Source organism: Clupea harengus, chromosome 4 (genome assembly GCF_900700415.2).
Source record: "Clupea harengus chromosome 4, Ch_v2.0.2, whole genome shotgun sequence".
Lineage (NCBI taxonomy): Eukaryota > Metazoa > Chordata > Actinopteri > Clupeiformes > Clupeidae > Clupea > Clupea harengus.
In genome coordinates, this window is record NC_045155.1 from 22353971 (window position 1) to 22381211 (window position 27241).

The window sequence follows — 27241 nt, forward strand, 5'->3', positions numbered from 1 at the left end:
TGCTGTTTATCCTCTTGGTCTTTCACTCAGAATATTCACAAAAATCTTACCTTTTCATTGAAGTAAAGTTATTGAAAGAAAAAAAAACTGTTGACATTAAATAAATATTTTTCCCCAAAACATGTGTGCCACAATTATTGGCACCCCTAGACAAATCTTATAATTAAAATCTAACTGAAGTATATTTACAGTCATTTTTTACATTTTTAAGTTCACCTGTTTGATAAGGAAGTCTTAAGAGGTCAACCATGACTTCCTGTTCCACTGGCGTACAAATATGAGGTGACACAGGCCAAATTCCATTAGTCATTCATCACTATGGGAAAGACCCAAGAACACAGTGACGATGTGTGACAGAAAGTTGTGGAGCTGCACAAATCAAGAAATGGACACAAGAAAATCTCTAAAGAGTTGAAAATACCCATTTCCACTATCATGGAAATAATTAAGAAGTTTAAAGCGACAGGAGATGTTAAGAATCAGCCTGGAAGCGGACGTATGTGTACATTGACCCCACGCACCGTGAGGAGGATGGTTCGACTGGAAAAAGAATCTCCAAGGATCACAGCTGGAGAATTGTAGAGGTGAGTTGAGTCTTGGGGTCAGAAAGTCTCCAAAACTACCATCAGACGCCACCTACATCACCACAAGTTGTTTTGGAGGGTTGCCAGAAAAAAGCCTCTGCTGTCAATCAACTACAAACTAAAGCGCCTACAGTTTGCCAAATGTAAGTCAGACTTTCAATGGGGCCGAGTTATATGGTCAGATGAGACCAAAATAAAGCTTTTTGGCAACAAACATCAAAGGTGGTTTTGGCGTAGACAGAAACATAGCCATACAGAAAAGACCCCCATACCCAATGTGAAGTATGGTGGCGGATCTTTGATGTTGTGGGGCTGTTTTTCTTCCAAAGGCCCTGGACATCTTGTTAGGGTACATGGTATCATGGACTCCATCAAATACCAGCAGATATTAAATGAAAACCTAACAGCCCCCTCCAGTAAGCTTAAAATGGGCTGTGGTTGGACCTTCCAGCAGGTCAATGATCCGAAGCACACCTCAAAATCAACACAAAAATGGTTCACCGACCGCAGAATAAAGGTTTTGCCATGGCCATCACAGTCCCCCGACCTAAACCCCATAGAAAATCTGTGGGATGAGCTGAAGCCGAGTCTACAAACGTTGACCTCAGAATCTGAAGGATCTGGAGAGATACTGCATGTAGGAATGGTCTCATATCCTGTGCCATGTGTTCACCAACCTCATCACGCATTATAGGAGAAGACTCCGAGCTGTTATCCTGGCAAAGGGAGGCTGCACAAAACATTAAATTAAGGGGTGCCAATAATTGTGGCACACATGTTTTGGGGGAAAATATTTATTTAATGTCAACAGTTTTTTTTTCTTTCAATAGTTTTACTTCAATGAAAAGGTAAGATTTTTGTGAATATTTTGAGTGAAAGACCAAGAGGATAAACAGCAAAGACATATTTTTTTATAGCCTGTTTTGCTCATATTCACTAGGGGTGCCAATAATTGCGGAGGGCACTGTATATATATATATATATATATGTAGACACCAAGGTGTAATATATACTGTATATATATATAGACCAAGGTGTAATATATATACAGTGGGTACGGAAAGTATTCAGACCCCTTTAAATTTTTCACTCTTTGTTTCATTGCAGCCATTTGCTAAAATCGAACAAGTTCATTTTTTTTCCGCATGAATGTACACTCAGCAACCCATCTTGACAGAAAAAAACAGAAATGTAGAAATGTTTGCAAATTTGTTAAAAAATAAAAACTGAAATATCACATGGTCATAAGTATTCAGACCCTTTGCTCAGTATTGAGTAGAAGCACCCTTTTGAGCTAGTACAGCCATGAGTCTTCTTGGGAATGATGCAACAAGTTTCTCACACCTGGATTTGGGGATCCTCTGCCATTCTTCCTTGCAGATCCTCTCCAGTTCTGTCAGGTTGGATGGTGAACGTTGGTGGACAGCCATTTTCAGGTCTCTCCAGAGATACTCAATTGGGTTTAGGTCAGGGCTCTGGCTGGGCCAGTCAAGAGTGGTCACAGACTTGTTCCGAAGCCACTCCTTTGTTATTTTAGCTGTGTGCTTCGGGTCATTGTCTTGTTGGAAGGTGAACCTTCGGCCCAGTCTGAGGTCCTGAGCACTCTGGAGGAGGTTTTCTTCCAGGATATCTCTGTACTTGGCCGCATTCATCTTTCCTTCAATTGCAACCAGTCGTCCTGTCCCTGCAGCTGAAAAAAAAAAACATAGCATGATGCTGCCAGCACCATGTTTCACTGTTGGGATTGTATTGGGCAGGTGATGAGCAGTGCCTGGTTTTCTCCACACATACCGCTTAGAATTAACGCCAAAAAGTTCAATCTTGGTCTCATCAGACCAGAGAATCTTATTTCTCATAGTTTGGGAGTCCTCCGTGTGTTTTTTGGCAAACTCTATGCGGGCTTTCAGATGTCTTGCACTGAGGAGAGGCTTCCGTCGGGCCACTCTGCCATAAAGCCCCGACTGGTGGAGGGCTGCAGTGATAGTTGACTTTATGGAACTTTCTCCCATCTCCCTACTGCATCTCTGGAGCTCAGCCACAGTGATCTTTGGGTTCTTCTTTACCTCTGTCACCAAGGCTCTTCTCCCACGATTGCTCAGTTTGGCTGGACGGCCAGGTCTAGGAAGAGGTCTGGTCATCCCATACTTCTTCCATTTAAGGATTATGGAGGCCACTCTGCTCTTAGGAACCTTGAGTGCTGCAGAAATTCTTTTGTAACCTTGGCCAGATCTGTGCCTTGCCACAATTCTGTCTCTGAGCTCCTTGGGCAGTTCCTTCGACCTCATGATTCTCATTTGTTCTGACATGCACTGTGAGCTGTAAGGTCTTATATAGACAGGTGTGTGCCTTTCCTAATCAAGTCCAATCAGTTTAATTTTTTTAATGAAGGAGTAGAAACATCTCAAGGTGGATCAGAAGAAATGGACAGCATGTGAGTTAAATATGAGTGTCACAGCAAAGGGTCTGAATACTTATGACCATGTGATATTTCAGTTTTAATTTTTTAATAAATTTGCAAAAATGTCTACATTTCTGTTTTTTTCTGTCAAGATGGGTTGCTGAGTGTACATTAATGCGAAAAAAAATGAACTTGTTCGATTTTAGCAAATGGCTGCAATGAAACAAAGAGTGAAAAATGTAAAGGGGTCTGAATACTTTCCGTACCCACTGTATGTATACACCAAGGTGTAATATATATATGTATACACCAAGGTGTAATTATCGATCAAGACCTCTCATTTCACTCGCACATAAAACAGATATACACAATATTGCTAAAATCAGAAAAGTCCTATCCATTCAAGATGCAGAAAAACTAATCCACACATTTATTACTTCTCAAATAGACTACTGCAATGCCCACACAATTACAAGAACTAAAAAATATGAACATATCTCACCTGCACTTGCCTATCTGCACTGGCTCCCTGTCAAAAATAAAATTGATTTCAAAGTACTCTTTCTAACATACAAAGCTCTAAATGGCCTAGGCTCAAATGACCTCGAACAACAAAGTGTCACCGACTGCCAACCTAGACCCCTTCGTTACCAGGGTGCAGGTCTTCTTGTAATTCCAAGTATCAAAAAGCACAATAAGAGGCAGAGCCTTCTGCTATCAGAACCCTGTCCTGTAGAAAAGTCTTCCTGTCTCCATCCGAGAAGCGAACACCCTTTCCATCTTCAAGCGTAGGCTAAAAACATTCCTCTTCAGTGTATCCTATAGACACCACTGCTGAGCCTCCTGTGCACATGGAACTATTCATGATTTACAAATGGTGGTCCACCCTCTCACCCTCTGGCTCCACTGTGGGGATGAGTGAGATAAGCCTTGAAGGCTTTGAAAGAGATGTCTCGCCCAGACAGGCTTGCTCTCGCGCTCTCACTCACCTACTTCGCCCCTCCTTCTCATTGGTGATGTCAGTGTGGTGATTAAAACCCTATATTTACCATTGGCATTGACACAAATTCAGCAGTCAAGTTAAGGAGCTGTTGGAACACATTCCCAAACCTGGGTTAAGTCCCCAATAAATAGCACGAGGAATGAAACATATTTTCCTGTGCGTAACACAAATTTGAAATGACCATGCCGGGCAACTTCTCCCTCTCCTTCTACGCATCATATTGTACTGTCGTTGATACAGATGAAAGGGCCATATTTCTTTGAGCACGTAAGGTGACGAGGCTTTCTAGGGTTTCTTTCTCTTACCCTAATCCGGGTTTAGCCCAAGGGCTCTACGCGCCCCAGTCCCTTTCCCTACCCTGACCCCGAGGGGATCACCCCCTCCCTTGATGGCCTGTGGGATGCCACAGTGCAATGAATTTGATGTTTAAATAATGTGTAGTATGTCATGTATTTATTTATTTAGTGTGTTTATAACAATTTTTTTGATATTCCATTTCTAATCTGTCTCTGTTCTCTCCCATACGGTAGGTCTTTTACCTGCAAGTGCTGATGGCGGTGACAACACTGTTATATAATAATACATATGTATTAAATTACATATACACATATAAGGCAACTTAGTCTGTCCACTCACGTTGTCTTTTTCCTCCCCTCCCACTCTAGACTCTGTATCATGTACATATCCCACATGTGCACTAATGTTTTATCCTCCCACTCTAGACTCTGTATCATGTACATATCCCACATGTGCACTAATGTTTTATCCTCCCACTCTAGACTCCTCTGTATCATGTACATATCCCACATGTGCACTAATGTTTTATCCTCCCACTCTAGACTCCTCTGTATCATGTACATATCCCACATGTGCACTAATGTTTTATCCTCCCACTCTAGACTCCTCTGTATCATGTACATATCCCACATGTGCACTAATGTTTTATCCTCCCACTCTAGACTCCTCTGTATCATGTACATATCCCACATGTGCACTAATGTTTTATCCTCCCACTCTAGACTCCACTGTATCATGTACATATCTGTGAGAAGGTGACATTTTCTTCCCCTTCTCACTGTCTCAGGAGGAGTTGGCCCTGGTGGGGGGTGGACTTCCCCGCCACAATGGTTCGATCTGGGCACCCCCGCCATAGTGGCTGGACCCGGAAGACCAAAGTGGCTCAATTGAACTCAGCTGGTGGCCCCTATTTAAAAGGCGCCTCATGTTCATGAGGACAGACTTTTCTTACCACTTGAGATGGCCATGGGAGAACTTAACGAACAGGCATGAGAGAGACTGTGAAAGGCGCTTGCGTGGAAAACACTTGCCTGCTGTGAGGTGAAGTGTAATTGTATCTAGCTGTGTGGATACTAACCTGTGCTTTGTCAATGTGTTCCTCCTGAACCTGTGCTTTGTCAATGTGTTCCTCCTGAACCTGTGCTTTGTCAATGTGTTCCTCCTGAACCTGTGCTTGGTGTATTGAATGTTCCTTCTGAACCTGTCCTTTGAATATGGTCCATGTGACCTGTGAATCTGTGCCTAGCATGCTCTATGATATGCCTAGTTCTCCCTTATGTCTGTAGCACTCTGAGTGTGGCCATCTTTTGTGTTTATAAATGTATGTTTGTTTATTGTATAGACCTGTTTCGGGGTTGATCTAAAAGGATCCCCAGGGAAATAAATAAGAATATATTTTTGTATACAAGCCACCATCTGCTGCACCCTTCTTCTCAACAACACCACCCAGTCCAGTCGCGACCTCCCAAAACAACGTGGGGTGACCGCCCGGTCCCTCACAATATCCCACACTAGTGTTTTATCCTCCCACTCTAGACTCTGTATCATGTATGGGTTCTGGGTTCAGTGGGATTATGTTTAGAAATTATTTAGCATGAGAAATTAGAGGGAACAATGGAGCTTACCTTGTCTGAGAATTTCTGCAGCAGCTCTTGTACTTTGGTGGCACTGCCACGTGCAGCCTCAATCACTAGCCTGCTGGGGTTGTCTTGCTCTGTCGACTGGGACAGCAGCTTCTCTAGAACAGAGATGACACGGCCTATGCACAGAGAATACCAGGAAAGAAAAGAGAAGAGATAAAGTTAATATTTGAATAACAGAAAGAATGGTAAGTTTGAATGCTGTTTTAAACATTGAGAAGTGTATACATGGATTGCAGGGCCACAGATGTAACAGAATGCAGCAAGCAACAGAATGAGTAAAACACAAGGTTTTCCTTGATTCACACAAACACAAAAGAATGTGCACCATTTGGAAAGAAGACAACAGATTAAAAAACAAACAAACAAACAAACAACAACATGAAGCTTGAGGAGAGGCGTTTCAGTGAACAATGAACAAACAACTTAATAATCATTCATAACTCTTAGGACGCAACGCAAGCATGCACATGACTGCTACACAACAGGAGAAAGACACACCACAGAAGACATTCATATAAATGAGTTAGCATTTTGTCATTTTAAAAGACACACTGGAAAGTATGTGAAACCAAATGATGCTGAAAAAGAAAGCTGCAGAAGCAACGGGTGTTAGCACAGGCGCAGAGATGATGTGGATCACAGAAGGAGATGAAGAAGAAGTGCCCTTCCCCAAACTGTGCTTACATCCTGACTGACTCGGGTTCTCAGTTGTCATCAAATTGGCGTTTACTTCCACTGGCTGGGCACAAATGCATGCTGGGTTAAATGTCCATGTTTGGCTGCCAAAGGCCACGCGCAGGTCCCCATCAGCGTACACCTTCAACACCTTACCAACCTGCCCTAGGGCCTGATGGGACAAACAAAGAGCCTGATGAGCTAAAAGAGAGTACACCTGTGCAATGACTAGCAACTGCAACTGTAGGGTATATCATCATATTTAAGACTGATCCGAGTTCTTAAAGTGATACTTTTGTAAAACACTTAAATTAGCTATGTTTACATGCTAATAGGCATAACTAGAATAAATCAAATCATTGGAAAAAATCAACATAATCATGAACATTGTTTAACAGCAGCTTTGACAACATTATGGCAACTGACTGCATTTCGTTAAAATCTAAATAACTCTTTATAGTATTTTTAGTAGTGCTGTCAGTTTAATGCGTTATTAACGGCGTTAGGGCAAACCCATTTTAACGACTTCAATTTTTTTATCGCGAGATTAAAGTTTTTTTTTTATTATTATTATTTATTTAAACATTTTAATTTTTTTTTAGATTAACGTTCTTTTTGGCCTCGCAAACTGTGTAGTTTTTTTTCAACTGCTGTTGCAACAACTAGTAACCTTAGAAAAACTACAGCACCACGCTGGATCTAGCTAGACCGGAAGCAAAACAATAGGCACGCCGTTTGGGCTTGGAAGCCGGCCAATAGTAGTAGGCTAACGTTACGGTTTAAGTGAATGGTGAGCGCGATACAGCGAAATGGATGATAAAAAGCTTCTGAATTGAAAGTTTACTTTTAAAAGTTGTGTTGTGCAAAAGAAGCGAGCTTCACTGTTGTCTGAAAATGTCAACAGGCTTGTCTGTTTGAGTAGCTGGCTGAAAGCAAAGAAGTAGTAGGCTTACCTTTTATTGGTTACCTAACTGTTATGGTTCATTGTTTCTGAAATAAGAGACCTGACTGCTATGTTCCCAGCAAACTTGAAAAAAAGAAAATATTAAGCCATGGTTTAACTGCACTATAGGCTGAGTCCTTATGAAGGGAATGAAGGGACAATTAGAATAGATACAAATTTGCGATTAATTGTGATTCAATATTTAAATTTTTTAACACTCATTTTTAGCTAAGGTTTATGTAGAACAGCTTGAAGGAAATGATTGTGTGGAATTCAGGAAAAACAGAGATTTAATCAGGTTTGCCCTTGTCGAAGGGGATTAACATACAGATGCCATGCTGTCCGTCCATTCGCCATGGCCAACCTGGAGCCGCTTAACACTCTCAATGTCTTCCAACACCCGGACCAGCTCACCCACACCAAATGTGTTCACCTGCAATTAATCAGAAAAAACAACATAACAGCTATGCAGATGCAGTTAACAAGTTGATTTGGACTTCCATTTCATTTCACTTCATTTAATGATGTATGTCCTGTAGTTTTGTGATGTCATGCTGAACTGGTGTTAAAGCCATCAACGAACAATAGCTCTTGGACAGGCTGTTCTCAGATGCATCAACTGCACCAAATACACTTTTCAATGTAAAGGATACAATTTCAATCTAATTAACGTCAAATACCATAGTTATCCATGTTGCAATAAAAAATTAAGATTATTCTTTCGCATCACCATACCATACGTAGACTATCCTACTGGGGAAAAGAATGAAAGTAGTCTTCTAAGAAAACATGGGTTTCCATCCAAAAGCTTTCATTTCCATAGAATAGAGTTGACCTCTCCTGCTCTCATAAGTCGCACCTCAGCAACTGCCACGATGTGTGCTGAAGCATTTAACATTTCAGCATAGATGTAGCCTAAGCTATACATTTGTTTTCATTTCAGTAGCTAGCTCCAGAGTTGCAAATATGTTTAATTAGAGGAATTAAGAATATTCAATTGAATGTGTATCACATGTTACTCAAGTTTGGACATTTCTATTTCAAGGCTACATTGATCTCAACAAAAATAACATCACATACCCTGATACAACAATAGAACATTCAGAAGGGATGTGGCTAGGTCATTTTAAAACAGGTCTGACAAGCTACAATTAAGAACAGAATGTGAACAGAAGAAGCCCTACAGTTTATTCCTTGTAAAAGCGCTCCTGGCAAACATTATCCAGAACCCATGGCCCTATTACTATCTCCTCACATTGTAATGGTGTCTGATGTATTCAGTTTAAAGGGACTGTCAACAGTGCCATTGGTCAGCTTCAACTAAACCTTTCACTAATGAACTTGGGCCTGGCTCTGCCCACTTAGGGCCTCATTTACTAACATTGCGACCGCAGCGCAATCAGCGCCTTTGCCAAACCGCATATAGCGCTCGGTATTTTGCATCCTATTTATCAAACAAGAACCCTCGTCGTGTCATCTGCGCCTAACACCGCTCAGTAGTGTTATTTAGCGCTCCGCTAAAATAGGGAAGAAAGAGTCTGATTGTACCACCATGGATGATGAGCTAAAATTAGAATTAGAGCTTTTGGTTCACGAGGTTACAGCAAACTAACCCAGGTAAATATAGAAACTCATAAATATTTCTCCGTTTAGTCCTTCCGTCCACATTAAAAGTTGTGATCACTTTGAATTCAAGACTGTCTTTTATTGGTGAGCTGATTTTGGGAAATTAAACTTTTCAGCGAACATTGAGTTTCTGGGTTGCTATGGTTACCCCTCAGGGTGCCTGTGCAGCTTCATATTAACGAGTTCATATTCACACATATTAACATGAGTTAATCACACACAGGCAACTGCAAACTGTTAATATGGTTCCCTAAGCTAGAGATAGCCAGGATAGTTAGCCAGGTTAACTGCTCCATAGCATCCCGTTAAATAGTCTGGTAGGAATACACGACACAACACGACATACTTTAAAACGGCGCATTCCAACACTGAAAACCATGCTTTTCAAAAACGCTGCCCTAGGCAGATACATTTGAAAACTGGATTGTAGCGTGGACAGGGCAGGGGAAACTGAAATTTTCAGACGTTCGGTTTGCTTGAACTATGGGTGAAAATTACGGTTTAAAGTAAACCATACAATGAGCGGCGATTCTGGGTAAAGCGTGGCCGAACAGCTAGCTGGTGGGACAATTTTGTATATGCCTATATTAAATGATATATCAAATATAAACATTAAAAAAAAAAAAATTCTGATGTTCGGATTTTTCAAATTTCTCGCAGGCACATAGTTTTCATTTAGCAGCTGATATGTCATGCTGAAACACCTCTTGTTTCGTTACTAATACATAATTAGGCGCACTTTACCCATCTCCTCCCATCTCTTTGCGACGAACACCCACTTTCCCTTATACCTCCCAGCAGCGGTAATCTAAAGTGCGCCACCTTTGCAGCAGTACACATGCGCGCGCATGGAAACTAAGGCCCTTTGTCCATCTCCTCTTGGGTGCAGCAGTACGCATGCGCGCGCATGGAAACTAAGGCCCTTTGTCTTATTGGGCCAAACTTCATTGCCTATGTAGCCATTCAGTGAAATATTCTCTTCAGTTATATGAGCTGTCAATTTCATAACTGAATGGTCAATATTACACTCCCAGATGCCGAGCTCAGATGTGCCTGTCCAAGGTGTGATGCTGGTTCCATATCAAATTGTAAGATGCTTTGGATAAATGGTCTGCCAAATGGATAAATGTTTGTTAATGTCAGGGATAAAGTCCTTTTTATAATGCCATTAGAAAGTGGCCTATATTTAGTCAAAAGCTTCATCAAAACATCACATTTGTGCCTCTGCTTGCATTTTCGTTGTGGTGTTCCAGCTTACACTCTCACATACCCGGATCCAACAACATTTAAAATAAATACTGTATGTGAGTGGATACAGAGTACATCTAAAACCAACATGATTTTTCCATATAAAAGACATCAACATACGAGGTACAGACTGCAATGATCACCTTGTAAAATAAAGGACTCTCACCTTGGTAAGAGCTCCAGGGTGATATGTCCAGCGGATATTATTGGTATATTGTACACGAACATCACCCCTTTCTGTGATCCTGTGGACGGTTCCGATTCTGAAAATGTACTGACAAATGTAAAAACAAGTTATTCAAAAAGAAATATTGCTCAGAAAATAATTTATTTAAATTTATGTTTAGATTTAATTATATTTTAAAACTAGGTCTAGAGGAAAACGTCCAGGGTGTAATATTTAGTTTGTAAGGTAAAAAAATCAAAAACATGAAAGAAATATCGTAGGCTAAAGCCATATTTCTGAAGCCTGAATGAAAACATAGTGCTTCAGTATTTCAGGAAAATGTAAACATTAAAATTAAATAAAAAACAGGCTTTATAAATTCACAACTTTGAGTTAATTGTGCCTTCATAATTGTATTACTCTTACAGTGGTAAAACAGACATCATTAACCGTTCACACAACTATGAAAATGACGTAAATCCAGAGAAACCAATGATCTTGGTAACTCTGTCTCTGTTATCAGCCTTTTCTTCTACAGTCACAGCTGCCAAAAGGAATTCTACCAAGAAAAGGTCAACAATGCATCAAACAGGAGGAATATTTTCTACTTTCAAGAATCTCCACCTCCACCATTAGTGCCCAATTTTCCGATCGTCCTAAACGGGGGTGACCTTGTCTGGACACTGGAGCATCGCTACATTCATTCTCCTTCTTCAACGTAGTCATCCATCATGTCTTATGGACCCCATTCCAACCCTTGCCACATGCATGTGTGGTTTCACTACTTAATATTAGTAATTTCAGAGTAACCTTTTATTCTCCAAAACCAGATTCCCTACACAATGCATATTGATGAGTTAGGTGTGAACAGACCTGTGATTGCCCCTCCCCATTGTCACTGCTTATGGCCCATCTGTCAAAGACAATGGCTTGTGAACATGGCTGGCGTTCTTTAAAGAAACCTAATTACTTCACAGGAGCCTAATACTTATTTCTGCACAGACAACAAACTCCAAACGCCGACGTATGTACCCTAATAAAATGAACGCAACTTTGAGCGTGATTTACCATTCCCTTATCATATGCATAGCTGTTTTAAATGATCCTTGTGGTATTTTGACCAAAGTATGTTACAGACATTTTATTAAGACCCCAAGGAACCATATCAACTTGTGGTAAAATGGGCATACGGTGGCCTTTAAAGAGTAGTTACGTTAAGGAGGGCGGAGGTCCTCAGACGAAGAAGAAAGAACAAACTAGGATTGCATTCTACAAGGATCCATTTAAGTTTGTGAAGTCTTTATTTACTTAAGAGAAAACATGAAGTTTACATTTACATTTAGTCATTTAGCAGACGCTTTTGTCCAAAGCGACGTACAAGGGAGAGAACAGTCAAGCTAAGAGCAATAAAAAGCATGGTGTAACAATAAATACTACTTTACATGAGAATTCGAAAAACAACGACCTAGAAAAAAGGAAAAAGAAGTGCAGGAATGTAACTGCTGAAGTGCAAGTTAAGCGCTAGTCAGGTGCCAGTTAGGTAGGGAGGTGCTCTCTGAAGAGTTGGGTCTTCAAAAGCTTCTTGAAGGTAGAGAGGGACGCCCCTGCTCTGGTAGTACTAGGCAGTTCGTTCCACCAACGTGATAGTTTGATAGTTAAAAGAAAGAACCTAGAAGAGTATCCTCAAGAGCTAAATACAGGCATGAGGAGCTTATGTTACTAGCAGAACCTCCAGTTAGAGAGGTTCACCAATGGACGACGGCCCGCCCAGGTGGAGAGAAATACAAGAGGTTGTGCGTTGTGCAAGGGGTATCATGTCTGTAAGGAAGTGACTGATGTTTTGAAATATCTAAGGAAGTTGAACGACCATCTGAAATGGGCAAGGATGAAATGATTGATGGTCCTTCTATTGTAGAAAAACCTGTTAAAAGTTTAGGCAGGTGGTACAATAACGCCATCAGTACTATTGATGAAGTAAACTGGTAAACAAAAATTGTGATGCTTGCAGTTTGGGCTTACGCCATGTGCAAGATGGCCTTTGACTGTGTATGAAGTTGGTGTTAGAAGCTCTATAGACAAGACAGTGGAGATAGGTGTTAGAAGCTTTATAGCTAAATTAACCAAAACACTTCTGTTGGATTTTGGTTTTTGAGGACGGTCACTCAAAGGAACTTTAAAGGAGTTATCTTAGGCTGCTGAAAAAACGAGCCAGTTGTGCATTGTTGTTGTATCCTGCTGCTCATGGTTGAGCAGTTGTTATATATGTTGGTTAGGTTGTTGGGTACGAGTACTTGCATGTGACAGTGAGAATATTGGCCGCTATGGGGAGTCCTCAAACAATAGATGAAGGAACTTAACATCTTTTTCTGTGTATAACGAAAATGTGTTGATGGCCTGTATTGTGTAACTATATGGAATGTGTAGGTGGTCTAACCATAGACTACATTACCCAGAGGTCCCTTATCACCTTTCATTCCTTATCTACCTTTCATTGACTCTGCATTGGCCGCAACAAGGTCATAAAACCGGGTGACGCATTTTCCCCTTTAAAACGGCACCAAACACGAAAATCTCTCTCTCGCGCGCGGTGGTTTTTGCAGCAGTGAATTCCATTCACAAATAGAGATACCCTACAGAAGAATTCTCATCAGGACAAAGGACGACACGACGACGTAGCCCATAGAACTTCTGATCAAAGTTCCAATCTACTTGAAATCGTTAGTTGCAACCTGAGTTTACATCGGTAGTACTACACTGCAGCCCAACAGTTTATTGAATACAAGAAGGCGACCGGTTCACTATCTGGGCAGAACTTAGTTTTATATGTATGTTTTATTCTATGTGATAAGTGTTGTTATTTTATTTCGTTAAGATTTAAATGCAAACTGAAATTCACAATCTACACGGTCTGTGACCGTGGATAATCTTGCTTGGTTCTTTTGCTAATTAGATAGGTTTGTGCATGCACCATCTCTCCATCTCTTTCTCTAACTCCCTTTTACATCACCACCTGAACATATACACGCACACATTGCAATCTCAGTGTTGTTGAAGTTTTTAGTATTGAATTAAGGCCCAGCTCGGATTTGTCCTTAAGGCAAAATCCTTTGTTCCAGGCAGTCTATACTCGTGCACCTCCCCCGCAACTAAATTTGCGCCTAAGCAAACTAAAGTTTCCTGTCTCGGACCCGCAGCCGCATCCGGTGACTATCCTAACTCTAGTTGGGGCCTGAGACACTTTTGACTTCACGCACAAAGCATCCCTCACCTGTGCGCTTGCGCATAGCCTTCCTCTCACTTCCCCCATCTCACCATTGAGCGCTTGACCGCGTTTACTCGCAACTGCGCATACACACGCACGCACCCGCTCACACACACACACACACACACACACACACACACACACAGACAGAGACGAGGAAGCTAACGCACCCTCCTCTGCCTTGCTGAAACAGAGTAACTCATTTCCCAACTCCACTTTGTGCCTTGCTCGATTTTGTTACTCCAGTGTATTGTTATTATACCTGATTTTATATTATTATCAATCACCGTTTGTTACTTTTAATAAATTGTTTATTTTAAACTTAAACAATTGTCTTGCCTGTTATTGTTCCAATATTACACTGAAAGCCATTTTCCGCCAATCAAGTACTTCAAATGCCTTCACTTTTCTAGTTGTTTCATGAAGTGTTATAGACTGTGTAGTGATATTGTAGTACTTTAGTATTGTGATACCATACTTAGACTGTAGCATAGTGATACAACTAGAGCTTTCCATTGTTTAGTAGTTTAATTATAAAATATTAAATACTAAATGTAATGATTATTAAATTTTATGAGACTGATTTAATTAACTTAATGTAATAACCCCCGTTTCACCTACAAATTATATTACTATTCAAATTACTATACTCTCACAATTCACACAATATGCCACACAACTCCTTGGACAAGCCTTTGTCATTTCTTGACTATACTATAGCGATATTATTCTAGCGGACCTGGCTGCATGTGTGGTGAGAACACCATAGATGATCCAGAATACGGCACGCGTTTAGTCTTTGATTCGCCAAAGAGGGCACATTTAACTCTTCTGATGATGACCCATCCAATTCAGATTTATTCCCCCTCTCGACCACATTATTCCTCTGATGAATATGATTTGTCTTTGTCTGAAGCAAGACATTTTTTATGGTCATGTGAAGGACAGATAAACACACCTGTTACTCCCATTAGCTGTCCAGGATATACACTATGTAGTTCTATGGTTCAGGACGGAAAAAGCCTGCAAAAACACACTACACAACATCGCCAACTATACAGCCAAAATATGCATGTATCATGCTAGTGTAGCCTGTGTTGTGTAGACAGCACAGTCCTTCACCGGCCTTGACTAGCAATCCTGGACATGGGAGGAAGGATGTGCTAGCGAGGAGGGTAAAACTCATGAGTGCACTCATGCGCTCGTTCGCTAGCACATCTCTTAAGGGGCGGTGAGTGAGGTTTACTCACTGCACAGCACTGTTCCCACTGGCTACCATTACATTAGCAAGCTTTTTTGCATGCTTTTTAAGTAGATAGATTTTTGCTAGTTCTAGCCCAAAACTCCATAATGCTTCTTTAAATGTATATCTGTACATTTTCTTGATGATGCTAGCATCTTGCTCAACTAGTTGCTCTACCAGTTCAGCCACAGGAACACATAGCATAACTAATTTTGCTTTGTGGAATAAATTGCTACATAGCTATCTAGCCAGGATCCATAGCCAGCCTGCTGTCATTCAGTTATATTCTGAAAATGAATGTAAATAGTCAAAATAAGTGTGCTTACTCAGGATGCAATGCAACACGTGGAAATAAACTCATTCATTTTGATAATGAAAAGCTTCAAGGGTTTCTAACTTAAACATTTTTCCTCACAAAACACACCAGGTGAAGGTAACAGGTAAAGGTAACAGGTGAAGGTAACAGGTGAATGTACCTCAGCCATTTTGGGATTCCATCCGCCGTGTCCCTCCTGCATTTGTTTAAGGATGTCCACTTCCAGGAGACACTTGACTTTGTCTCCTTGCTGAAAGACATGCCCATCTGTACTCTCCTGGCTCTGCAGTTCTGCATGCTCCCCTGGAGACACACAGTCCCAAGCACAGAAGGAAAAACAAAATAGTGAAAAGGCTGGCAGAGCTCAGGGAAGAAGCAATTGAAAGTTGCAAACAACAAAATTATATAGAAAAAAAGAATAATTTTGTCCACATTAGTACCTAGATTTGGAAGGTGCTCTTTGTAGTATAATCCACCCTGCACATCAGAGACGTATTTGAGGTCCACTTTGCCCTTGTGGCCCATCCGGTACACATTGGTGGTACCGTTAGACCAAGTGACACTGGCTACGCTGCGCCCGGACTCTGTGTCCCAACCACGGATGTCCACCACCTTGCCAACCTTGCCCTCGCCTCCTGAGGGTGTGAGGGCATACCCACAAACACACATAATATCCATACATAGGTCCCCACAAACACACATAATATCCATACATAGGCCCCCACAAACACAGAAACACTTGCAAAGAAAACTTGCAGGACAAGAAATTCTATTAGAAAACTGTGTGTCTTGGTAAGAAGGGTTAAAATGGAAAGGTGAAAGAGTGGTGGATGACACCTAAATGTATCCATTCAGCTAAAGAAAGAAAAATCACATCATTATGTCAAGAGTCAGAAAGTGCAAATCAATATGTGCAAGTTGCAAAAAACCCAAAATGCCACAAAAGCAGTAGAAATGGATGTAAAAGTAGGATTTAAAAGGACACCAGGTCACAAGCACCAACCCCTCTGCTTTAGGAGGTGGTTGTGACATTCCTCAGAGATATTTGAATGTGCTGAGTACGCACACAGGCACATAGCAATGATTACCAACCTTTCAAAGTGATACCTTCGGTGTCTAAACACCTCACACACATAACATTGTGTTATTCTTTGGCCTCTGGGTTTGTCAATCTCGTCATGTGTTCCAAACTGCCATTGTTCACTTTAGTGTCAGGCCAGGCTACCCATACATTACTGTCACCCCAATCTGGACTTACAATAAATCAACCCCCAGCACCCTCAGCCACTACACACCTTACTTTACTTTACTTTGAGCACCAACCCTCAGCCACTACACACCTTACTTTACTTTGAATCAGCACCAACCCTCAGCCACTACACACCTTACTTTACTTTAAATCAGCACCAACCCTCAGCCACTACACACCTTACTTTACTTTGAACGGAGTTGGCTCCCAATTAAATGCACCTGGACATTTATATGGTTTAGATGTGATTGAATGTTTGACACACACACACACACACAAACAACAACAGAATGACAAGTTTCTTGGGAAACCTGTTTTTTGTGTCCATTTCTGAATAATGAACCGATCTTTAGGAATGCCAGTGCCTTACCACCCAAGGACTGACAAATTACCTGCTTCATATAACATTACCTGCTTCATATAACATTACCTGCTTCATATCAAACAATATTGAGTTTTCAGTGTGCTAACACAATTACAAAGATGCCTTTAATAACCAGTTAGCATTTAAAGTTGATTAATTAAGGATACTCAAAGACAATTTACCATTAGAACACTTAAGTAAAAGCTGTGGCTTTGCAGGTCAATATTATCAACAAAACAAGTGCCTTGACACTCTGAATTGAATATTTTGAATGCCATGTCAGAAATGTTTTCAATTTGTATGTAACACATGCACAATTTGAGGTAATCATCATGTGGTGTCATTCTCAAAAGCCCGACTCACCATCTTGACTGCCCCAATCCCAGTCAGGTCCACGCACAACCTTCACTCCCTGAAAGATGCCTTTAAGGATAATCCGCGACAGATTTTGCCTTGGTGCCAAGCTCACTCTGTTAAAGCACATACAGGCAGAAAAAGGTTGAATCAGACATATTATTTGTATGCTTACAAATAAGACAATTTACATGTGGACTCATCTGTTACCACCCAGCCTACTGTGAACTGTAAAAAAACAACAAATTCTATCTAAATGTATAGGTACAGCAAACGGTCTTTGAACTTTCAAAATGCCTTATTAATGAATTCCCATTTGATTGTTTTCGGAGTAAAAGGGAATCTATTCCAACTGTCAAATAATAAAATATCTACACTGTAATATCCATTTAGTCACGTCATTTAAGATGTTTTAATCTGGGAATATATCTGGGAGGAAATCCTATCCTGTGGAACAGAGTGAAGAAACTGAAAAGAGAATAAACTAAACTAAATGTAAATCTCTCTACATGCTGTAGAGAACATGAGCATGCTAGTAAACGATTTCCAAACAGTTCTATGCCTTCAGCACAAGCACTGGAGTAACATACCTTATAGTAAAGATTTGATCTGATCACAAGCACTGGAGTAACATACCTTATAGTAAAGATGTGATCTGATCACAAGCACTGGAGTAACATACCTTATAGTAAAGATTTGATCTGATCTTGGTGGTGCAAAGGAGCTGCCTATTCCCATATCTTCTTCACAAAGAGACAAAACTATACACAAATCTGTAATTCCTGTCAATGCTCCTGGTCCTTCCTGGTTAACAAAAGGGCCACAGTTTTTCCTGCATTGGCCTTCCACAGTGGAAATAGAAAGCAGATAAACATAGCCAGATTTATCTGTTCCCGCCTTCAACAGCTTGTTCCTTGTTCTCTTTTTCCTTGTTATTTAAAAACGAACAGCCTACAAAAGAACTGTAACAGTTATGGTTACAGGACTTGTTTGGGGCTTAAAAGAGAAATCCATAACTTCCTGGTTCCCATGTTGGCAGCTGTGCATCTGATTTATTTCAAGTAGATCTGCTTTGCGCTCCTCAACGTCTAGAAGAGCTCCACCCCACGCAGTTCAAATGTATGTACACATGCGCGCTCTCATGTCATTAAAAACATCACGTATGTCCCACACCTCCTCCCCACTTAAGCCTCTTCTACAGCAAAGCCACTCGGGGTGGATGTTTAAATATAGTCCGGGCTACGCTCTCCAAACAGAGCTGTCTGTGCTAGAGGTGCACTAAACCCGTCACTGTTGACAAACACCTCCATGATCATGTGCAGAAATGGCACACAAGTGTATAGAACGAATGGAACAGTCTAATAGACATAGTACACCTAACAAATAAACTAATCTAAACATATACAAACACAAATATACCAATGTTGCACTAAGAGCACAGAGAAGATTGAGCAACAACAGCCGTCTCCACATAGCCATGTTAATCAGCTTGCACACAGTGACTTGAGTAATCCCTTCTCTACAGACTTGGCACTTTGGCGTACACGTAGAGTTTATATTCATCTCTCTGTCTCTCTCTCTCTATATATAAATAGATATATCTTATATTTATATATATTAATAATTGTATAGATTTTTGCTAAGAAAGTGGTCGATTTTATTCTGCCTTGTTGACTTGTTAAAACTGCTGAAAAGTAGAGGAAGACCAACTTTGGCTTTTTGAGGCATTTTGTGGTTTATGACCTTTGATTCAACAATAGAATGCACTGTGAACAAAATGGCCTTTGACCTTTGATTCAACAACAGAATGCACTGTGAACAAAATGGCCTTTGACTCAACAATAGAATGCACTGTGAACAAAATGGCCTTTGACCTTTGATTCAACAATAGAATGCACTGTGAACAGAATGGCCTTTGACCTTTGATTCAACAATAGAATGCACTGTGAACAAAATGGCCTTTGACCTATGATTCAACAATAGAATGCACTGTGAACAAAATGGCCTTTGACTTTTGATTCAACAACAGAATGCACTGTGAACAAAATGGCCTTTGACCTTTGATTCAACAATAGAATGCACTCTGAACAAAATGACCTTTGACCTATGGGAGAATTTGAAGAATCAAAATGTACTTTTAATGAGGACAGCTTTACGATACTTCACTTATGAGTAATTGCAGTTAAGAGTACGTGCATTTTGCGTGACGTTGCCTGGTGAGATAATGACTCATGAGAGCTGGCTCAAATGATATCTCAAATGATACCACACACCCATCCCTGACTGACTGACTTTCAGCGCAATTATAAACATCAGTACATACCACACCGTCAGAGGTAGGCTACATTTAGTCAAAAAGCTCCCATTTACCACTCGATTGTATAGTAACATTTTAAGTTAAAGAATCTGCTTACTATCGCACTCACTCTTTAAGTTGATAGGATGTGTTGATCTGCCCACTGCCTTCACTTTCGGCTCATATCAAGACTGGAAAGACTTCTGTTAGATGCATTGAACATTGATCAACACAGTCTCAGCGGTCTCTTGCAAACCACATTAAAAGTTGGAATAAGGTAAACAACTATCCCGAACAAGGTTGCCTCTAGTAAAATAAAGGAAATTTTACAAAATGTGCACATAAATAGTAAAGTTCTATTCAGTTCCTTTCTAATGTTACCACAGCTCTCTACACCTGATTGGTTGGAGATTTGTGTCAATCTTATTCAAGTCGAGATCACGCAAAACTGTATTAAATGACTTAAGTCCTGCTTCAGGGGCATAGAAGTCTGTTTAACTGCACAGGGGAGACAGTCCATATATATATATATAGACAGATGTGTAGATGCAGAAGGCCAAAAGCAGAAAGCCTAATACTCTTTGCACGATCAAGACAGATCATGCTGCAATACCACAGGTCATCAGGTTTTGCACAATCTTTTGGAGCTTGCATGCATGCTGTCATTAAAAGCAAATGTGGGGCATACCAAATCTAGCCACCTACTGCTCCAAACATTTTGCTGGGACTATAGTCAGGAACTGCTGTTCGCAAAATGAATGAGCCATTCTGAAAGGCCTACCAATCAGTGACCAGTGGGGTGGCTAAATGCAATAACATTGAAATGAAACGTTGACTGAAATGCAGTTACAACCAGGGCCGTGCATAGGCATCGTGTGGGGTGCTCAAGTTAAAAAAGGGGCATCCCTCTCATTGACAATTATTTATAAAAAATAAATTAACCTACAATAAAAAAATGTCAATCAATTAATCAATCCATAAATAAATAAATGAATAAATAAATAAATAAATAAATAAATAAATAAACAAAAAAACAAACAATTAATTTATACATTTTAAATGACCTGTCCAAAAGAAATACAGCAACCATAGCAACACTTTTCAATCCCTTCAACTCTCTCATTTTTCTTTACCTCCTGATCTCCCAGGGTGTTGGGTTGAAGAGCTAAGCTATAGCTCTATGCTAAGTGCCACACCACCAACTACAAACCACTGCCTGGCTTCGTCTCCCTCAGACCCTTTCCTCCTTATCTCCTTTGCTGCCTGAGGACTTCTGTGGCTGGGTGGACTGCCTGAGAGGAGGCGGTGTTGGACTGTGCCTGCACAACCCCCTTAACCCATGTATCAGTAGCGTATCGTATTTAACAAAGTTTGTGTTTGTTAAATATGGAGGCCTTTCAGTACACATCCCTTGTACTTCTCTCTTTTGTTTCATGCTTTGTGTAACTAGGTGGAACTAGGACATTCTGTACCATTCTTGTGCAACTAGCCCTCTAGCTTTTATAGCAATATGTCTGCCTAGCCTTGTGGAAGACTGCAGTCACAAGGCCCAATGAGTGCATTGGAAGAGTGCGCGCAGGTATACTGTAGACAGGCAGATAGACAGACAGACAGACAGACAGATAGGCAGACAGGCAGACAGGCAGATAGACCGATAGACAGATAGGCAGACAGGCAGATAGACAGATAGGCCATCCAAACATTTCATTTGGGATGGCTTTGTACAGCCCTGAAGCTGCCATAGACGACAGATATTTTTCTTTAGATTGTCAGAGCATTTACATCGGGATGTAAAGATGATTTCAAGAAAAGTAACAAAAACATTTTCTGAGATATATCACCTACACTGCATTTAGGGAATGTATTTACAGCTAAATAAGAAAAGCGGTCTCTGACACACTCTTGTCTCAAATCGCCATATCTTGCAACACTGGACTGATTTAGTTGTGATGCCCCATATAAGGACACAAAAGTGGTACCCATTGAGCATTGAGAGGATCAAGTTTCAATACCGTAAGAATGCCTGAAGAGAGATGCATGCAAAATGACCTGACTGCATTCCTGAAAATCTCTCCATTGATAATGACCATTTAATCGAAAAATACAATCACGATTTTATGTTCTTCCACTCCAAAGAATAAATGATTACTCTACATAAACCAATACATGTGGTGATATAATTCAACACACTCATGGTTCCATACTCACGGTAGAGAGTGTGCAGTCTCATATCGCTCAAAGGGATGGCCAAGGTCGTGTTTGTTGTTCATGTAGCATTGTGTGCACAGGTCATAGTCATAGCACACTTTGCACTTCCACCGCATACCCATGATCCCATGTTTCTTGCAGCCATCACAGATGATATTGGAATGGCGTACCCCTGGATTGAGGACAGACAAAAGAAAAAATAACAGGAAACTAGGGATGTGAAAAACGATCATCATGCTGCCATTTAGAAGATTAAGGAATATTTTTAAACTCATTACATTTAAAAGTATACTGGGTATGTCAAAGAATATTCCAGTTTTTGAGGAAATCTATACATAAATTAGGGAAACCTATACAAAAATATTCTCTGCTAACATCATCTATAAGACAAAATATCTTGAAATTAAAATATATATATATTATCATTCCACAAGGAGAGAACTTGCCAGTTTGGCCACACAAGGGTGGCCAAGGTTCACTTTGTCTTCTCTTTTTATTGTCTATGGTCTTCTGTTTTTGGTTTTTAGTTTACAAATTACAAGTTACACAAATATCTCCTATAATCGAGGTTGTATAACCAAAACTGATTGGCATATGGAAATGTAACGACTTAAGGTCAGTGAAGCCTGAAGATGATCCTGACAATTTTTTGGGGATAATTGGCCCAGAAAAAGTTGTGAGTTTCTGCATTTTTAGAGCAGAAGACCATTGAAGCAACGTTTTGGGGGATTTGAGAGATTGAAATGATGAAAGAATTTTGAGTCTGGGCCAAGCCATTCTTGAGATAATTGCAAAAATGTAAACTTGATTATTGCAGCGCCACCTTGAGGTCAACAAGTGCCTTTTTCTGTGCCTGAGTAGTGGGTGGAATTTCCCAGAAGGGGGTACTAGCACATCCCCACTTCGTGTTGATCTAGTAGAAGTTAGTGTCACAACCCTCAACACTGTCACACTGCTGACAAAAAGAGAATAAGAAAACAGCAAAGACTGGCCCCATGGTACACTGACTAGACCCATGCACTTAAACTACTCAAAAACTATAAAGAAAATGGTACTCAACCAAACTAGTATTTTGCCTGACCTGGAAGGATGGCCTTGTAAGTTTAAAAAAAAGCACTTTCTGATGCTAAATCAGCCTATTATTTTCAAAATGTGCAGTCTGCAGTCCCTATTTCTCAAAATCAGCTCACCAATAAAAAGGCAGTCTTGGGTTCAGAGGGATCAAAACCACTTGTGGATGATGTTAAATGGCTTCACATGCCTTCTAACATACTAAGTTCTAAACGGTCTAGTCCCAAATGACCTCAAGTAATGAATTGTCCCCTACTGCCCACCAAGACCCCTCTGTTCCCATGGTGCAGAACCTTTGCTCTAAAGACCCCCTTCTGTGGAATAATCTTCCTGTCTCCATCTGAGAAGTGAACACCCTTTCCATCTTCAAGTCTAGACTAACAACATTCCTCTTTAGTGCATCCTGTAGACACCACTGCTGAGCCTCCTGTGCACATGGAACTAGTCATGATTTACTAAATGTTTCCCACCCTCCGGCACCACCATGGAGATAAGGCTGTGGGATGTGTGTGAGATAAGGCTGTGGGATGTGTGTGAGAGAAGGCTGTGGGATGTGTGTGAGAGAAGGCTGTGGGATGTGTGTGAGAGAAGGCTGTGGGAGAGAGGCTTTTTGGAGAGGTCTCGCCTAGACAGGCTTGCTCTCTGGGTCTCGCTCACCTGCTTCGCTCCTATTTCTCATTGGAGAGGTCAGTTTGGTGATTAAAGCCTTATATTGATCAGCAGTCAAGTTAAGGGTCTGTTGGAGCGCAGTCTATCTTAACCCAAACCAGGGAACTTAATCGAACCCAAAACTGGGAAGTACCCAATAAATAGCACAAGGAACGTAAAACGACCCTGCCAGGCCACTTCTCCCTCTCTTTCTACCTTCATGTTATAGCTAGGTGTTTGTTATTCAAATCCTACCATTTTTAACTATATGAAATGCTTGAGGAATGCTTGTGCAAAGCTTGTGCACTTTGGAACTGGGGATTGTAGTCTTCTTAGTCTGTTCCAAATCATTCAGCTTGTCAACAAATGCACATGTACAACTGTCCATATAAAGACCACCATTTGCATTTATGACGTTGGTCTAAAAGTGAACTACCCACAACCCAAATTGTAAATTGTAAAACCAATAGCAATCCGTACATAATGAGGATTTAAGTTTCTTGCCAATTTCTTTTTAGTTCTTAGAAGAATCCTAGACTGATGTGTCTATGAAGAAAAGCTTTCTTTCTTTCTGACCATTTTTACACCATAATCAAATCCAAAAGTGCTGATCCTACAAATACTCAAGTAGGCCAAATAAGGCCAGTTATATTGCCTCCTTGAACAGCACAACAGTTTCAGACACACAAACTATTTTCTTATCACAAAGTTGCCTTTTAAACATTATAATTGAAGTTTAGCCAACATAACATGCCATTGAAACATAGGAGTAATGGTGGCAGTTAGTGGGCCTTTTACTCCAACGTAGATATTCTATCAGAAAAATCCACAGTTCCCAGCTGTCATTTCCAACATTAAAACTATACTTCTGGTAAATCTTAGGTTATTCCAAAGAAAAACACAGAGTTCTAACTAAAGATAAATCAAGAGAAGAATTCGTAATTTTATTACACCAAGAAGGCAATGTCCAGGAAAGTTGCTATGAAAATGGGTGTATTATATGCAAATGTAAAGCTCATGGTGAAGCATGACGGGGAGTCTGTCCTATCAGAGTCCCTCAAAGTCCCTTACATGTAAGGATCTGAGTCCCTCATATCCCATACCTTGATAGGCACTGTTACAAGCTAATAAATGTTATTCATTTAATCTGTGAGTGGTCATAATGTTTTGGTTTACTGTTATAAATCAGTTAAAATCCTCGCATGAACAGACAAGGAGAAGCATACACCATATTAGAAGGTTGTGTTGTTCAAGATGCACACACTGCTCGGACAGAAACGTTTACTAATCCTGTTGTAGTTGTTGCCCTTATAGACTGGAACCGTGAATATTTGGGTTTGTTCAGTTTGTTTCTCTTACCTATCTGTGCATTGTCATAAAGCAGCAGATCGTAGGACCCCTGGTAACCTGTGCGATAGTTGGTGCGGGTCCCACTGTCCCACTGCACCACAACTGTCTTGTCAGGTGTTGTTGTACTCCCTTGCCGACCGATCTCCACTACAGTTCCAACATGTCCTTCTCCCTCGTCCTGGTTGTCCCACTTCCAGTCTCCGCCGCGCACCACTCTCATTCCTACCTCCATGCTGCAACGCTTGTGCTGCTGCCAGCTGCCAGCCACCAGGTGGCCCCGGACACAGCCCCAGTTACGGGGCCTCGTTGGATTCAGGAATGTAACAAGGAATGGTGGAGGAGTTTCCAGATACAGTTCAGGGGTCACTGAGTAAGGAAAGAAGAGAAAAAAGGTTTAAAGGTTTGAAACACTACTAAACAGCCTCTCACTGTAATTGACAATGCAAATGCAGTTTTGTTGTTGGTGTCAGTTCGTATATTCCCTTTGGTGGGACGTTTTTTTTTCATAGACACAAATGCAGAAAATGGTAATATTTTCAGTTAAGGCTGCAACTAATGACTGTTTTGATAATGGAATAATCTGAAGATTATGTATGTGTATCTTCATCTATGTTATAAAAATGTATATATGGACATGCTGCTAGACCACCCTCTGCTGACCTTCAGCTCATAAGCAAATACCAGGACATTCTGCTGCACTTTTCTGAAAAACTTAATCCTCCAGATTGATCCAGAAACTACATATTTTTGTGATGTCCCCTTTAAAATGTATATCATTTCAAGTCTTGTGCCAAATGTGGGACATTACTCTGTGTATCACAGTAGTTTTACAAAAACCTTTCTGACCAACCATGTTTAACACCAGAAGGCACTATTACTGTCCTAATCTCTCCCAATAGAGATGTTGTCCACACACAGACAGTATCCATACCCTGATCATTTAAACAAACTATTTCAAATCACACTAACAACGATGACAATACAAACTTTAACTACAAAACCAAACCTTATCAATACAAACATAAAGCCCCATTATGCAAGAATTGGTATTTTTTGCTACTGACTTCCCCCTGAAGTTGCAGAGTTTTGTTCACATTACACCACTATCGTAAATACAAATCACACTTTGAGACCCCCTAAAGCAGTGTTTTGTTCACATTACACCACTGTCGTAAACACTTTGAGACCCCCTAAAGCAGTGTTTTGTTCACATTACACCACTGTCGTAAACACTTTGAGACCCCCTAAAGCAGTGTTTTGTTCACATTACACCACTGTCGTAAACACTTTGAGACCCCCTAAAGCAGTGGCCGTGGCCCAGTCTAGTTGCAGTACTAGAGAAATAAATATGTGAAGTAAAAAGTGGCACTTTTTAAGGCACAATTTAAAGCACGTTGTTGCATCCTGATGTTTACACCTTATGTCTTGCACAAAGATGGCGCTTAAACAAGAAGTCCCTCGAGGGTCCATGCTGATTGAAGGGTCATTTGTGTACTACAAGTAGAATATAGGGGAAGTAAGAGGCCAGGTAAGGTCAACTATTTTATTTATAAATATATTTTATTTTCAATTTTCTTTTAACAGTAGTAGTTACTTATGATTGTACTTCTGAATAATAACAATAACTTAAAAAACACAGTTCTCTAGTTATATTTTTCAGACATTTCAGAGAATGTATGGACATGAACATTTCAACAACAGTTCAGGCCTCTATAAAGCGTCTTGAAACAAAGTCAATTGTTAATGGTGATATTAAATGAATAAAATGTAAATGAAATTTGTATTTGACATAAATACCTCAACGGTGAAAGTGTGAACTATTAAATATATAGCTGTACAACAGCTTGACACTGATACCGATACACCAAGTGTCTACATGTGGCATATTAAGATCAGAATGACACTGATACCAATACACCAAGTGTCTACATGTGGCATATTAAGATCAGAATGGCACTGATCCTTTATTCTCGCTGACCTATCACACTGTTCTACGAACAAAAGTAGTTCCACACTATACTGGTCTGAATGTTTGTTTTCTTCATCAAAGAAGAGCATGAGTACAGTATGAAGTCTACAAACATGCAGAATTTGATCAATCTGATTATCGAATCCTAACAAGCAGTTCAAACACCCCAAGAATATTCTTAAAATCAGCCTGGTATAGCCATTTCTGGCCATGGCAATAACCAAGTTTGAACATATATCATCCATTACCTGAGCTAGTTAAGATATTCTCTAAGTCTAGATTCCCGTATAGAGCATCCCATATGTTTTCTTCTCTCAGAATGTGGAAA

At 40.4% G+C, this 27241-nt stretch overlaps 1 protein-coding gene across 4 annotated transcripts in view; it reads right to left on the bottom strand.

Annotated features, from left to right (window-relative positions):
• mib2 (MIB E3 ubiquitin protein ligase 2) overlaps window positions 1–27241 on the bottom strand; it is a 56374-nt gene that overhangs the window by 23868 nt on the left and 5265 nt on the right. For 3 of the 4 annotated variants that reach the window (XM_031566794.2, XM_012820780.3, XM_031566793.2), the window contains 9 exons: window positions 24954–25310; window positions 21876–22047; window positions 17381–17487; window positions 15845–16039; window positions 15565–15707; window positions 10584–10691; window positions 7872–7976; window positions 6610–6772; window positions 5908–6041 (listed from right to left, as the gene is read on the bottom strand). In XM_031566794.2, the coding sequence (XP_031422654.1) occupies window positions 5908–6041; window positions 6610–6772; window positions 7872–7976; window positions 10584–10691; window positions 15565–15707; window positions 15845–16039; window positions 17381–17487; window positions 21876–22047; window positions 24954–25176 (1350 nt within the window). In that variant the 5' untranslated portion in view covers window positions 25177–25310. Of the gene's footprint in view, window positions 1–5907; window positions 6042–6609; window positions 6773–7871; window positions 7977–10583; window positions 10692–15564; window positions 15708–15844; window positions 16040–17380; window positions 17488–18053; window positions 22048–24953; window positions 25311–27241 lie in introns of those variants that run through there. The other variant, XM_031566795.2, reaches the window with a different exon arrangement.